The 15175-nt window shown below is 28.8% G+C and overlaps 2 protein-coding genes across 6 annotated transcripts; one reads left to right on the top strand and one right to left on the bottom strand.

Annotated features, from left to right (window-relative positions):
• Positions 1 to 218: 218 nt before the first annotated feature.
• On the bottom strand, positions 219 to 8407 carry LOC132944401 (microtubule-associated protein RP/EB family member 1). 5 transcript variants are annotated; one of them, XM_061013719.1, is made up of 7 exons: positions 7989 to 8407; positions 5902 to 6075; positions 4312 to 4418; positions 3808 to 4042; positions 2494 to 2582; positions 2280 to 2429; positions 219 to 408 (listed from the first exon to the last, which is right to left on the bottom strand). In XM_061013719.1, exons 2-7 carry the CDS (start codon positions 6059 to 6061, stop codon positions 346 to 348), a joined length of 804 nt encoding a protein of 267 aa, XP_060869702.1. In that variant the 5' UTR covers positions 6062 to 6075; positions 7989 to 8407; the 3' UTR covers positions 219 to 345. The 5 variants fall into 5 exon arrangements, with proteins under 5 accessions (XP_060869702.1, XP_060869700.1, XP_060869701.1 ...); XM_061013717.1 differs by lacking the exon at positions 3808 to 4042 and adding an exon at positions 2725 to 2977 and having other exon boundaries at positions 7989 to 8397; XM_061013718.1 differs by lacking the exons at positions 3808 to 4042; positions 7989 to 8407 and adding exons at positions 2725 to 2977; positions 7053 to 7247.
• Positions 8408 to 10268: 1861 nt separating this feature from the next.
• Positions 10269 to 13243, top strand: LOC132944383 (dolichyl-diphosphooligosaccharide--protein glycosyltransferase subunit DAD1). The gene is made up of 2 exons (XM_061013692.1): positions 10269 to 10665; positions 13001 to 13243. Exons 1-2 carry the CDS (start codon positions 10458 to 10460, stop codon positions 13129 to 13131), a joined length of 339 nt encoding a protein of 112 aa, XP_060869675.1. The 5' UTR covers positions 10269 to 10457; the 3' UTR covers positions 13132 to 13243.
• The last annotated feature ends 1932 nt before the right edge of the window (positions 13244 to 15175 follow it).

Here is a 15175-nt window from a genome sequence, read left to right as displayed (position 1 = left end):
CTTTTTTTTAACAATTTTTATTGAATATTCAACAGGCAATTTCATTAAATTATAAATTATTATTCCTATATATAAATATATATATATATGTAATATATGCATATATGTTATAAATAAAAATAATAATAAATTTAAGTTCCGCTTAATTAAGTTGAGCCATGGTAACGGTCATCTTTTAATAATTATAAATAATACAGAATAAAAAAAAAAAACAAAAATTAATAAGAAACGGTACACAATTTTGAACATGTGCTTTTAGCAGTTTATTATAATAGCGTACTGTAAAATATAATAAATATCATTAAAAAAATCATAATTAAGTAAAAAAAATTAAATAAGAGACTATTAGTAAGCTTCATCATCATCGTGATTGTTAGTATCAACCTCTTCTGGAGCAGCAAATCCTTCCTAAAATACAACCAATAATCATTTTTTTTAGAACAGTTGATTTAATAGTCATTATTATATTAAATATTGTACATGTCTAATGATAAAGTTAAACTAAGCAAGTATGAAAGCGTATTATTATTATTATTGACATAATTTATCCTTTAAAAATTAAGCAATTAATAAAATATTATTTACACAGCGATAACATATAGTATATACCCACAAATCCAGTGGTGTAGACATAATTTCTGGGAGCGGGGAGGATAAAAAAGAAAATAACAGTTAAATGGGAGGGGAAAAATTGAAAAAACTCCACTCTCAAAACTTTTTACTTAGGTAGTAAAATATTTAACAATAAGGAACAATGAATATAATATTTCAATTGATTCAATATTCACATCAAACAAGATTATCCAAGCCAATGGGATGGGATCTGACCCCCCTTGTATACTCTACTGCACCAATCCCATGATTTTTAAAATATTTATTATTTATAAATAATATAGATACTAATTCTAAAATTTGGATCTCACTTCCAGAGATTATAATGTATAACTATACTCTTTTTTTTAAACAAATCTCATACTCACAACACCCAAAAAATTAAATAAATTACTGACGGATAAATGTGTTTTTAAAAATTTAATCTTTGGTTACATAATTATAGAAATTGACCAAAAAAAGTTCAACCACCTCTGATACAGTATGTCAAGCATTTGTTATTAAATAGGTTTTAAAATTTATCCTACAAGAAAAAAATCATAGAAAATTAAAAATATATACCGTATTCACAAAAACAAGGTAACTGTATAATTATATTACCCATATTACTCAGTACACTATACATATTTTAAAATACTTTTTGTGTGACATGAAACTAGACTAATGGACCATCAATCTCTCGCTGACAGAATTCTAAAATATTTATAGGGTTCTAAGTAATATAAGCAATTGAGTTATTGAGTGTACCCAGCTTTTGCAAACATACAGTATATCCGTTGAAAACTGGCAAATGTGCTTAATTTTAAATACAATAAAAATGCACTCCTGAACGCATATAATTTATTGATTTAGAAAAGTTAACATTTAAGCAGAGTTGAAATCAATTTTATTTAAAGAATTGTTATCATTATCCAGATGACACTAAGACAAGGAGGATAATATTTGTACTATTATTATTTATATATGTATTATGTGTACATTTTGCTTAAAGAACCTCTAAACTAATAACTATATGTTGTTATTTATATTATTGGTTAAAATATTATAATAAATTTGAAATTTATCTAGTTCTTAATGTTTCAAATATTCAATGCAGCATGTATAACATGACTGTGATTTCCAAATCTAATATTTCTAGTACTACCTGACCACACAGCATTATAATACTTCTAACTGTTGAACTACAATATTATAAATCACTGAAGTATATGTTTGAAATTTTTCAAACAAAAAATTTAATAATATAAATACAATAACAATTACTTTTTCAGAAAATCTACAAATGAATCAAAATTATATTATACAAATGTTCACTTGATAGTTAGATTGAGCTGTTAAAAATCGTATTTTATTGTATTATGTCTTGGTGGTTTTAATTAGAATGTAATTGTTAGGTTAAATATATTATTGGAATGTCCAGCGACAATGTTTTTAGCCAACATTAAGTACAAAATTCCTTTAACAAAATAATTGAAAAGTAGCCAAAAGAAGATCCTAAAAATCTGTTAGTGAGTAATTTAGTTATTTATAATAAATTACAAAATTTTAAATATAGAAGATATGAACTCAAAGTATGATTAAAATTTATCAGTATATAACCTTAAGATTATTTACATGATATTAGCATTCATTAACAATTGGTATAAAATAAGAACCCATTTACATACCTCAGTGGCATAAAGAATTTCCAATACTTTAGAGAATAATGGATGTTCACTTTCTTGTTCCTGGCATATCACCTCTATGTCACGCAATTTACCAAAATAGAAATCGCGTTCTTTTTCCAAACCCTCAACTGTAACTCTCAATTCACTCATCTATAATAAAAATAATTATAGACATAGAATTTTTGAAATTAAACTATATTATGACTGAACTTGCCTGTCTAGTAAGTTCATCGATTTTATGATCGCCTCTATCACGCTGATTGGCTGGTGCTGTTGGTCTTGTTGTGGGTACACGATTAGACACTAAAAACCAATTTAATAAATTAAATAATTGTAAATACAAAATGTATTACTATGAGTCAATTTAAGAAAAATAAATTAAAATCAAGCATAAAAAAGCAATAACATTGGGAATTTGGGATAATTTCGAGTTAAAAATACGAACTATTGCTGTTACTCGCGGGACGGAATAAACGATTTTGGGTGGTGGCATTTCTAGGCGGTACTGCCGCCGATGGCTTTTTGACAGGACCTGCTCTGGCTGCTGCACCGGCTGCTCCCATTCCCTCACCACTGCGCGCACCTACTGGGTCGTAATCATTCATTTGGTAATTGGTGTCAAAAAACTTTTTGAACCATTGCAAAAACTCGAAATTATCCTGAAAACGCCCCTTGACCAGCCTATCTATAGGTACTATCTGCAAAATAAAAATAAAACAAAAGGATGAAGTTAAAAATAATAATAATAATAAACATCTAAAAATAAAAATAAATCAAAACCATTTTTTTTAACTTGTTAAGCTTGTTTCCACAAATATTCAATCACAACAGTTATAAACATAAAGAAAACATAATTGATATATTTAAATCAAATAGTAAAATAAATAATTGTTAAATTTGTTATTTCTTAACAGCAGAAAAAGATATTGGTGATGAATTAAAATTGTACGTTCAATATACATTATTTATTCAATCTAAAAGAGCATAACAATAATTCTAAAGATTGAATAAAGGCTAGAGAAAACATCACGAGAAATGAGAATAAAATAATTTAAAATATTTAATTTTTTTAAGAAGTTTACTCTGTTCCAATATTATTTTTATTTAATTTTTATAGGATTCTACTAATATAGTAACTTAAAATTGTATGTTAATACTATTTTACACATGTAATATTGTATCCTGTTAAGAAACAAAAATAAAAAAAATAATATACCAAATAAAACTTTAAATACCAACATTCTATCTAAAATATGATTTAACTATGAAGAAAGATTTATACATTCCATATTTGATGATATTGCTATTATTTAATTATTTTACAAAATATAATTTTGTAAATAATAACTATAAAGACTATATAAAGTATCATATTATATTGACATGCAAAAATAAGTATTTTTAAGAAATAAATAAATATTAAACTTTTTTCTTTTTACAAGTGAAGATTAAATCTAAGTTTGAATGTTCACTAATTATAATATTATCCTGACTAATTAACACACAAAAACCGAGCATTTATGAATACCATGTCCATAGGACGGGCTTTTATAAGCGCGAGCAGCTTGTGGTACACGATATGGTGGAGGTGCTTGAAATCCACACACTTCCGCTGCACCAGAACCAATCATAACACCACCACGAGCATCAAGGCCATCATAATCACGTCCATCATAATTAGCATCAAAAAACTTTTTGAACCATTGTAAAAATTCAAAATTGTCTTGAAAACGTCCTTTGATTAAGCGGTCAACAGGTATCACCTGTAAAGTAATTTTTTACCATCCCAATTGTGGGTAAATACAAAACCCATAAATATAAAACCCAACGTATTATAACTGATACTCAGTATATTATTAGATTATGAAAATTAATAATTAATAAAATATACAATATTATTTCTGCCTACGTTTAATCTTTAACTTTTCTAAAAGAATATAGACTTATTTTAAATCTTATTAAATTAAATATTTAATAATTAATTTTGTTATTGCTGACACATTTTTAAATTTTAATTACATTTTCAACATACCTTGTCAACTGCCATCTTTTTAAAAGCCCCTTGAAGTATTTTAAAATTTTGTATATATTCATGTTCAAGATTTGTTCTAAACTTGACTCGTTTCATTTGCACACTACCTATAAAATCAATAATAATAACAATTTAATGATTAAAACATTTTTTATAAAAAGTTGATATAATCTGTAATCATAAACTATTTTATGTGATTATGTATATGAGTTTTTTTGAAAATAATAATATAGGCTATAAAGGTATAAGCATACTATAGCCATAATGATTCATAGATGTTTAGTAAATTTCAGTAGGTACTAAATTACAATTTTAATAATGAACTAGATATAAAAAAGTACCACGACAATTACCAATTCTAGGTTTACTATTTAGAGAGAAGTTTATGATGCTTTAGTAAGGTCAAATTTATATTCTAACATATAATAAATGAGAGGAACAGTCTTAACAGTTACAGTTTGTTTCGATATAATCATAAAGTAACAATCAGTTAAATGTACTCGAAAAAAATCATTTTTCTAGCTGATAATGTTTTCAACATTGTTATAAATGTATACATTGGATACATAATAGGTATGAAGAATTTATTAAATATTAAAAAAATGTGTCTATGCACTCACAAAAAATCCTGTACATTTCAAATAAAAAAGTTAGGACATTGTTATATTATACAAAAAATGTGTTTCTAACCTATTTTTATTATTTTATAATTTAGATTCACTTTTTTTCAATAGTTAAGAATGTTTTTTTTTAAATGTAAGCATGTTAAGTAAATACAATTCAATCATAAGAATAATGGATTTATAATTTCCACATTTAGTAACTAATCTACCAAATATTTATTAAAAATCCTATTAGTATTGTACCGCTTTAAATAAAATTTGTGTTAAATAGTGTTAATATAAAAATTACAAGATAGTAAAAATATATTTTTTTTTTTAACATATGTAATAATATTATCTTTTGAACTGTACTATGAGTTAGGATTTTATGCATTAGGTTATGTATACAAATACCAAACCATGTGTATTTTTTGCCCTCCAAGCTACAGTGGACTGAGGCATGTCAAAATTGTATTAAGGAATATTAAATTATACTTGTCAACAGTTATTATTTTCATTTATAATTTACAATATTGTTGATAGTTTAACAGAGAAAATATATTTTATTTTACAGGCGAGGTCAGTATATTACATACATGAAGTAGACATACATTTTAGTTTAATTTACAGAAATATACATTAGTAATAAGATACAAATTATTCTTATTCTAAGGAGGGGCCGTCCAAATTGGGTATTAACCTACAAATTGGTTCGTTAAACATACAATTGGTAGAGCATATAGAAGGATGTGAAATGAAACATTTAGATAGGTATTTTTAACTGTTTAATATACCTTGTAGTATACATTTACTTTATAATACCCATATATTCTATTAGACATGTGTAACAAAGAAAACAATTGGATCATTATAAATATCTGTCCTACAGTTTGTAATATTATTAAACATACATTTTAATAATACAAATTGAATACCTAAATTAATTACAATGTATTAAATTTATAATTTAGTAATCATAATGACTTACCAGGGAATAACATATCCATAAATTGACAGTAAGCAGCACCTGAACATAGTTCTTCTATTTTCGTAAAACTTGCAGACAGAGTATCATTTACCCATGCTAACATGTCATGACGACTTAGGTTATCAGATGTCACATTAGTTGAATACACATTTATAGCCATATTTGATAGTGGTTCTAAAATAATATAAAATATTTTTATAATATTAATAATACCGAATACGGAATAATATAATAAAAAAAGAGAAATATGGTTAACTACAACTTCTTTAAAGTTTGTTGTTACACATATTATAACAATGATTCCATATTAATATTTTAATTAACGGGGCTATAAGAATATTAAACAGTTTAAAGTGTTTAAGTAGGAAATTCAAGATAGTTATAATATTAATCAATTTCTTAATTGCCTTAAGTACCTACATATTATTCTTTAAAAAAACTCCTACTCGTAATTTTAATGGATACTAAAAAACAAGTAGGTAGGTATTTTTTTTTCAGATAGAAACATCTTTGTTGTATAATTTATAGCCTTATAATTAATAATAGGCACTTAAAATATTAAGGTAGGGTAGGTGTTTAAACTAAATATTTTTTTTTTTGTATTTCAATTGGTCATATTTTATTTCAGTAACAATTTTGTTTTTAAATTAGCCTAATTTTAAATTTTGATTTTAAATAGGTAAATATGTAAGATAAAAATACAAATTTAAACACAATATTGATTCTTTATGTATCTATATCCGGAGATAACTAGAAGATGCAGAACATTTTTTTAATGACTATTAACTATCAATTTAATATAGAAGGGTAGGTACTTATTGGTTATTTAATCTTTATTAGGTAATAAATAATATTAAATAATATCACTAACAGTAAAGACACACAATTTATTTTAAGTTTTAGCTCTAAATCACGATTAACTATTATGATTTTAAAAAACACGACATGTTACATCTTACGGTTTCTTAAATTTATGAATTTATAATTTATGAAAATGTACGGTACTTGCGCTAATTGGGTACTGGAACCGTGTAAAAAGAGCAATTACCGAACGAAATAACGTAGTTAATATCGAATACAAAATATGGTGACGACTGACGACGACCGTCAGCGTTATAAATAATATCAATTGACGACAAGCGAGATATTACCATATATGCACTATTGAGTGAAACAATCGGCCGATTAGGAGGTAATGCGGATAGCGGGTGACAAACAGATCGGAAAAACCTTGAAAAACGGCATCCAATAGATTTAAGGTTAAAGCGGCTTGTATGACTACCTATAATCTATATTATCGTAACGGCAACTACGATAGCGATGACGATAATAATAATGATAAATTATGATAATAATTAATAGTTATAGTATAGTAATCAAAATAGGAACGTCTCTAATGTTGGGCCTTGGGTGTGCTGAGACGACGCACGACAATCACCGGCAGGACGGGCGTCGAACGTTTAACGGCAAAAGATCGGACGTTGAAAAGCGAAGTGTTTGAATCTGTGTCGACGCGCACACGCACGACGAAGTTGTCGGCTGTTTCACGTTCGACAAACCGTTTTGGCTTGAAACGGGAAGAAACCAACCTGAGCGCAACGGCAACCGATTCGAATTTTGGTGTGGTCGGACGGCGTTGTCGCCCGAGAAGAAAATTAAAGGCTCGCGGTAACCACCCCTATACCCGCGGGAAAACGTTATCACAAGTATGGACCTCTGGCGAACGACTTCGTGGGACGTGGGAATAGGTACTCGATGAGATTTTATTTTTAATAAAAAATTACGACCTTTGCGGTACGCGCGGGAATCCGGCGGGCAACTCCACCACCCCCACCAAGATTACGTGGGAGAACGGGAAGGGTATAATGATGTATGCACGGAGTGCGGCAAACGCGGTTACGAATAAGGTCACGTCATCGGGCGCCCGCGGGGAGGTACACTGACCGTGCCCAATCGCAGTATAAGGAGAAGTTTCCGTTAAAACGATCGCGTAGATTGAGATCGTCGTCGATTGACGCCTACTCGGAAATACGAGAACGGGCGAGCGAGTAGAGCGCCGAGGACGAAATTGGGACGTTAGCACTTACCTGCAGAAACGACGATGCCGTCGAACGCAGTTGTCGTCCAGTCTCGTACAGTAATTTATTTATCTTTTGATCGGTGTTCGCCGCGACTACGATTTCTCAATAATTGGCAGTGTGCTATAAGTGCTGCAGCCGCAGTCAGACTGAGACACTGAGCGTCGAGTGAGAGTGACTGACGCAAAAAGGAAAAGTGATAACGAAAACTCTGTGACGACTGAGGGACGAACGTGAGTCGACGTGACTGAGCGTCCCGAAATCTTGATCGAAGCACTCGCGGACAGAAGACTATATTAGTTAATAAATAATAATAAAAAAAAATTAAACGAAAAATATCGGAATTTTCCCACTCGACGAATCACGTCGGACTCGGGTACCGCGATGACGGGCTCGGCGACGACGACGGCTGCCGATGAGTATTTTTTTTCTTTTTGTGGTAGCCTGATCGACACCAGTTACCAGGTAAACTTCTGATCGCGGGGGACACCTCACCTAAAAAACCGGTCAACAAGCGCGGGTGTCAGAATATACAACTACTACTCATAATAAAATTACATCCCGAAACGTGATAACAGCAATTTTTTCGATTTTAAGGAGATCAGTTTAGCCAATGTTCAATTCCAAAAATCTCTCGAAAGTGTATATTGTTATAAAAAAATTGTAACTGGATTTTTAATATCTTTTAATTGTCACTGCTTTTAATTTTCATGATTTTTGACAACAAATTAATTTGTATTGACTTTGATATAAAAAAAACTTAAAATAATTGGATCTGAAAACGTCCGTAAATATTTCAAAACAAATCAAAATATTTTGATAATATTGTGTACATAAAATGAAAATATAAACAACCAGTGAAAATGTCATGTATCCACGGCCATTTGTTTTAAAGTTACACCGAAAGGCAAAAACGTGTGTTACCCGTTTGATTGTATGACTGGGGTGCTGTGGTGCTGTGTTAATGGATATATTGGGTGGTCACTGGTCATTTTTACTTATTAATAGATGACTGTGAGTGATTTGCGTGTGCCAATCATAGGTACAAGTAACGTTTGGGATGTGGGTGGCCTTAGCCCTTAAAGCCACCCCCCCCCCCTATTTGCGCCAATGGTGCTAGGATAACTTAGGTCTTAGAATTAGAACTTTCTTGGAAAAACATCGTATATGATTTCATATTTTTATGTAATACAATGTAATACAATGTTTGTTATTTATTATTTTATTCGTACAATCCAACTTTTTAATATTTCATACAATCGTACCTAATACCATTGTATTATATAATAAATGCTAATACCTATTATAGATTTGCACAGACACATAGTATTTTAATTAATCTGTTTAGCTCTTTATTCTATTTTGTTTTGCTTTTAACTTACCCAAATGTATATTGACGCCAAAATTGTGTCATATACCTACTGATATCCAATAAATGCAATAATAATTATTTTATGGTCGTTTTCAGTTTTGGTATCGTAACTAGTAAGTACTAAGTACTTATAACAATTAATAATAATAGTTAGTATCTAAGTAGGTAATAGCAGGGCCAGCCTTAGGTAAAATCCGCCATAGGCAAATATAATTTACGCTTCCCTTATTCAAAAGTTAATTGTTGGGGACTGGGGTGGAAGGGCACGGGATTCATTCCGAATTTGCCTCTCATAAACTGGTGCCGCCCTTGGCAACTGCATATTTTGTCACCGCATTGTGTCACCCACAGTTCTTGAGTTCTATATATAATATGCATGGATCCAACATCGGTTGTGTTAAATCGATTTCGTTATTGACATGACAACGCGGTGTCAATGTTTTAGAGCCTTTTTATTTGTTATTTTTCACCGATGTAATGTATGGTCTTTTGCACAGGAACCTATCTTTGACAGTTCAACGTGATGAGTTTTAATATCACATATTCACATATTATACCTGCGATTTAAGATAGTATACGCTATATATATATTAAATCGTGAATATACCTAATACAGTTTTTACTCGATGTGTGAATGTGTGATTATATTGAAAAGACAAGACAAATAATATATGCGGGGCTCGGGTATATCGTTCTCTAGTCGCTGAAAAATATGAGCGTTTGCCGTTGAGGTGTTCAGTTTGTGTTCTCGGAACCGCGCGCTTATTAGGTTATCGCGCAGTTTGGCGGTTCCCGGTAAACATGGACAAATATTATGTACGCGGTTCGTCCATGAACCGGCAAGTTCGTTGTTGATAACACGTACTCGTTTTTGATTACTTGATTTTTTAGTGATAACGTCACGACCACGTAGATGATAGTACAAACACTACAAAGTGTCTGGCTTCTTGTATTATGTCACGGATTCCGTTTTGTTGCTAAATGTTAATTAATAATTATTTTTGTTGACTGTCGGTCTGTCTATTTGTCTACTTTTCAACGACAGTCAATCACAACTATTTCATAATAGTGTTTTAGTCGGAAAGAAAATCCATTAGTTTCTAAAAATGGCTAAAATCTTAGGAATTGTTTCAAAGTTTTACGACGATTACACGAAGACAACATCGAAAAAACTTAAGATAATCGATGCTTATTTGTTTTACATAATGCTGACTGGAATAGTACAATTTGCATACTGTTGTTTAGTAGGCACATTCCCGTTCAACTCGTTCCTCAGTGGTTTTATTTCATCAGTTAGCTGTTTTGTACTCGGCGGTAAGTAACTCCTCGTACCTACATGAATATTATTATTTTTAGTATTTACCTAATTTAACATTAAAATATAACGATCAATTGATCAATCATTTATGAGACAATAGCTATAGCTATATAAATTTTGAATTAACTAGGTAGCTGAGTGTCCCGACTTCGTCTGTGTGCAGTTTCTTTTTGTCGCAGTAGATATATAGGCTATTTAGGCCTATGTACCTACTATATTAGATATATCTCGGTTTTAGTGTACCACAGTTCACGGGAAAATTGGCGTCAGTATACCTAGCTTTGTTTTAAAGCTTTGGATTTGGCACTTGTATATATGTTTTAACCTGATTTAAACTATTTACTCTTAAGTTTCTGACATCTCTAAAATCCATTTCTGAGATTTTTGTCAAATTTAATTTAATAGTTTTTGAGCTCTTACTTACCTATACAAGTTACACACATTTGGTTTTAAGATATAGTTTCTTTGATCAAGGCTATGTAAGTGACAATTTGACCCATGCTTGTACCTGATTTGCCCACAAGTAACATGCAACTATCCATTTATGGACAAAAGAATAATAATTTATAATACTAATGTCTACTATCATTGGCGTATTTTGGGTAATTTATCAAGGGGTGTCCAACATTTATTGAACCTCTCAAACAAATCATCAAAATCAAAACATATTACATTTTCTGTAAGCCCATTAAAATAAACTTAGTTGCCAAATAAATTGCAACGGCGGCGCTTTTCAGTAGGTGTAGCCTAAACTATAGTCACGGTGTGTTTCGCCTCACCTATTTGTTTATTATAAATGTATAAAAATTTATCTGGAAACGACTGAAAAATTAATTTTTAAACTTCACTTTTTTTGTAATACGTAAAAACTTAGACATAACTGGTTTATTTTGCATTTTGAAGTATTATTTTAGAATAATAATAAAAATAACAATATTATTTTAAAAATTTTAAATAATATTAATATTGTATATTAGTTGATGAAACATTGATTCGTTATTTCTATGATTCTTATTAACACATTGGAGACCAAATACTTTTATTTTGTTAATGCGTTTGAAACAATTACCGTGTTTAACTTTAACGTAACTATTGTTATGTTACATGGTCGACAGAACTATTTTTAATATGTTGATGCGATAAGACGAGCGCCGTTTCTAACGCGGTACTTGCTTGCACGTCTAAAAGACGAGCACCGTGTTTAGAATGGTGTCGGTGTGTACAAAAAAATCGATTTATAATATCAATATTTTATTAATTTCTTGATTCTTAATCAAGTATGCTAATTAAAATGAAAAGTCTGAATTTTGAAAAATTCAAGAATTTGTGTTAATTAGGAAAATAAGAAAAATGTAACTCAGTAATGATAAGTGGGTGGGTAATTTAGCTAGCTTTAATATTAATGAGAGAGATTTGATATCACACCCAATCAGTATAAAAGCATAAGCGGTTGAATCAATAAAAACGTTAGCGTGAACAGTTCCAAAATTTCTATTTTTTAACTTTTTTCCTTAACTATGATCGCTAGAAAGTTGGTTGATAACTCATTAAAAAAAGATTATCAAGTAGATACAAAATGTAGAATTAACATTTTTTTTAAAAAATTATTTAACTATTGTAATGACCCGGTGAAATTCAAATAATTTCTGGATATCTGTAGATAAATCTCTGTCTCGTCAAATCTAATCAAATTAATTTCAGTTTTGCCGTTTATATAAAAATACCATTTAATTATAATTATTAAAATAAATGATAACACTAATGTCATGGTGGACATCCCCCAAAATACGCCACTGTCTACTATAACTATTATAATCTGCAACCAATGGCAACCATTTATAAACAAAAAAAGTTTCAATTTACTAAGTGATTCCCAAGATCTTTCGGTTTGACCACCTCTTTAAAATTCAAAAATCAGAAAATCCTTTCTGATTGCTAACCCCTAGATCATTCGTTTAGTAGTTTTTGAGATGTAGCGATGAATGAGTTAGTGAGTGGTATTTGGCTTATATACATATAGTGAAACCACCATTAACAGACACCTCTAAATAGCAGACATTTTTTGTGAACTCTCTGAATAGCAGACAAAATGTTGGTAACCAAGAGTGTCCGGTATTTAGAGGTTTAACTGTATATAGATTATTTTAAAATTTATTACATGACATTTTTTGATTAAATCTGTTAAATATTCATTAAAATCAATAGAATTTCTAATAAAATAATTATTTCCCTTTAATCGTGTTTTTTTATAAAAACCTTAGATGTCATTACTTCACAATATTATTTTGTCTGTTTAATGTCTTAATGTTTAAATTTTTTTTTTTGTTTTAGTATGTTTACGATTACAAGCAAATCCGCAGAACAAAGCACAATTCAGTGATATAAGTCCAGAACGTGGTTTTGCTGATTTTATTTTTGCACATATTGTGCTTCACTTAACTATTGTAAACTTTATAGGTTAATTTCAGCATTAAGGTTCAAATTTATAATGCATTGTACGGCTCCATTTTTATTTCTAAATATATTTTGTGTAAATAAAGGATTAAATAAATATAATTTACACTTATACACATATTTATGCTTATTTTTATTCTTCATAAAAAATAATAATTTTAATATAATTTTTACATTTTTAACTTATTAAAACATATTATAATATACTAAAAACTAAACTATTTATCTAATAATTAAAATGTTTAAAACTTATGTAATAGGACTTACAATTTGACTAGGATCTGAATGTTAACACAATTCTGCCAATACATACAATTACTTAAGTACATAAAATATTTTAGGTAATAAATTTATTGAAATGTAGAGGTGATAAGAAGTGCAAAAAAGTCTTCTAATATAGGTTTATCACAAAAAAATATATGTTTAAAATATAAATTACATTAATTTACATGACAGGTCTTGGCTTTATATAATATCTTCCATTTAATTACAAATAATCAATAAAAATAAATATAATATATGTTATAAATGTATGCATGTATTAATAAGAAGAAACAAGGCTCATATTTAAACCGTTATAAAAAATTATTTGAGAAGTATTCCCGTAATAAATGTTCTAAAAAAATGTCCTTTGTAAGCCAAGTTTACTTTAATCCTGGACCTTCTTTTTTACGGTCGTTAATGACTATTAAAAATATACATAATACCTATTATATATTATTTTCTATTTAATTCTGTGAAATTTTCCACAGTCAAAATATAATTTTGCTTTTATAAATATGTCACTTACATAATATGTGTGGTGCTTGCCAAGGTATACATTTGTAAATCTTTTCTAAATTACCTAAATATGAAATCTTGTCTTACTATTGTACTTTTTAAACATTCTGACAAATACTCCAATTAAAAAAAAATAATAATAATTAAAAAATACTTTTCTATTACAACACTGTATATATATATTAGATAAATGTGTGAGACCAAAGTTTAATTATTGATAACAGTAACTTACTACATTTTATAGAAAAATCACTCAACTTGAATTTGTAATGGTAACCCATCATACATGAAAAACCCTATACATTATGTATTATACATATATAATTGGCCCGTTAAATTAATCGACATGTTTCATTATCCATTTTAACAAAATGTTTTTTGAAACTATAAATTACACTGAGCAATTTTACAATATGTTTTTATAACCTTTTTACATCCATAAATACAATTAAGATTATAATTTTCCCATTTTTAATTGATAAATGCAATAATAATAAATTTAACAATAGTTTAGCAACATTTTAACCCATTGAAAATATTTGCTTTGTAAAATAATCCCAGGTGGGACTTAAATCACAATTGAAGTAGTAAAAGTATAGAATAATATTCAAAACAAATTGTCAAATATCGTACATATTATATTCTTAAAGTCGTAGTCTGAAAGCCAATTTTTAAAACTTGATATTTATTAGGAATTACCTATAAATTTAGTTTTAGGTTAGATATATCCAAATATGTAGATGAATGGAAAAATATTTACCTAACCAAAAGTCCAAAAGCAAAGATGTGTCCGCATTAATTAAATTCTACAATAAAAAAAAAACCCCCCAAATATAAATATGGTCAATAAACTCTCGTTTGTGTTATACAATATATAAGGGGGTCTACTGAAAGAAGGATATTTAATTCAACATGTATGTATAACTTAGTTTTAGTTTAATGAAAGGTAGTAAGTTTACGTGAAAGTATCTCAAAATTCAGGAAATATGTATGAAACCCAAACATTCAATGATGAACAAGTATTTTTCAAACATAAAGAATACATGTACATTAACAGCAGAGTGGGTATAATCTACGAGGTAGGTATAACCAATATCATTTTTTTTTATAGTTATCATTTTAGAAATACGTTTGAGGACATTTCAATTACTTGGACAAATAATTATTTTGGACATTTGTGCAGATTGAAATTTTGAATTAGACATTTAGTTCCTGAAACATGTGTATTATTTTATATAAATAAAATAATTTATATTATATTTTTAAATTAAA

This window comes from Metopolophium dirhodum, chromosome 5 (assembly GCF_019925205.1).
Source record: "Metopolophium dirhodum isolate CAU chromosome 5, ASM1992520v1, whole genome shotgun sequence".
Taxonomy (NCBI): domain Eukaryota; kingdom Metazoa; phylum Arthropoda; class Insecta; order Hemiptera; family Aphididae; genus Metopolophium; species Metopolophium dirhodum.
Note: the sequence above shows the minus strand (reverse complement) of the source record. Positions and strands in the feature narration are given on the sequence as shown.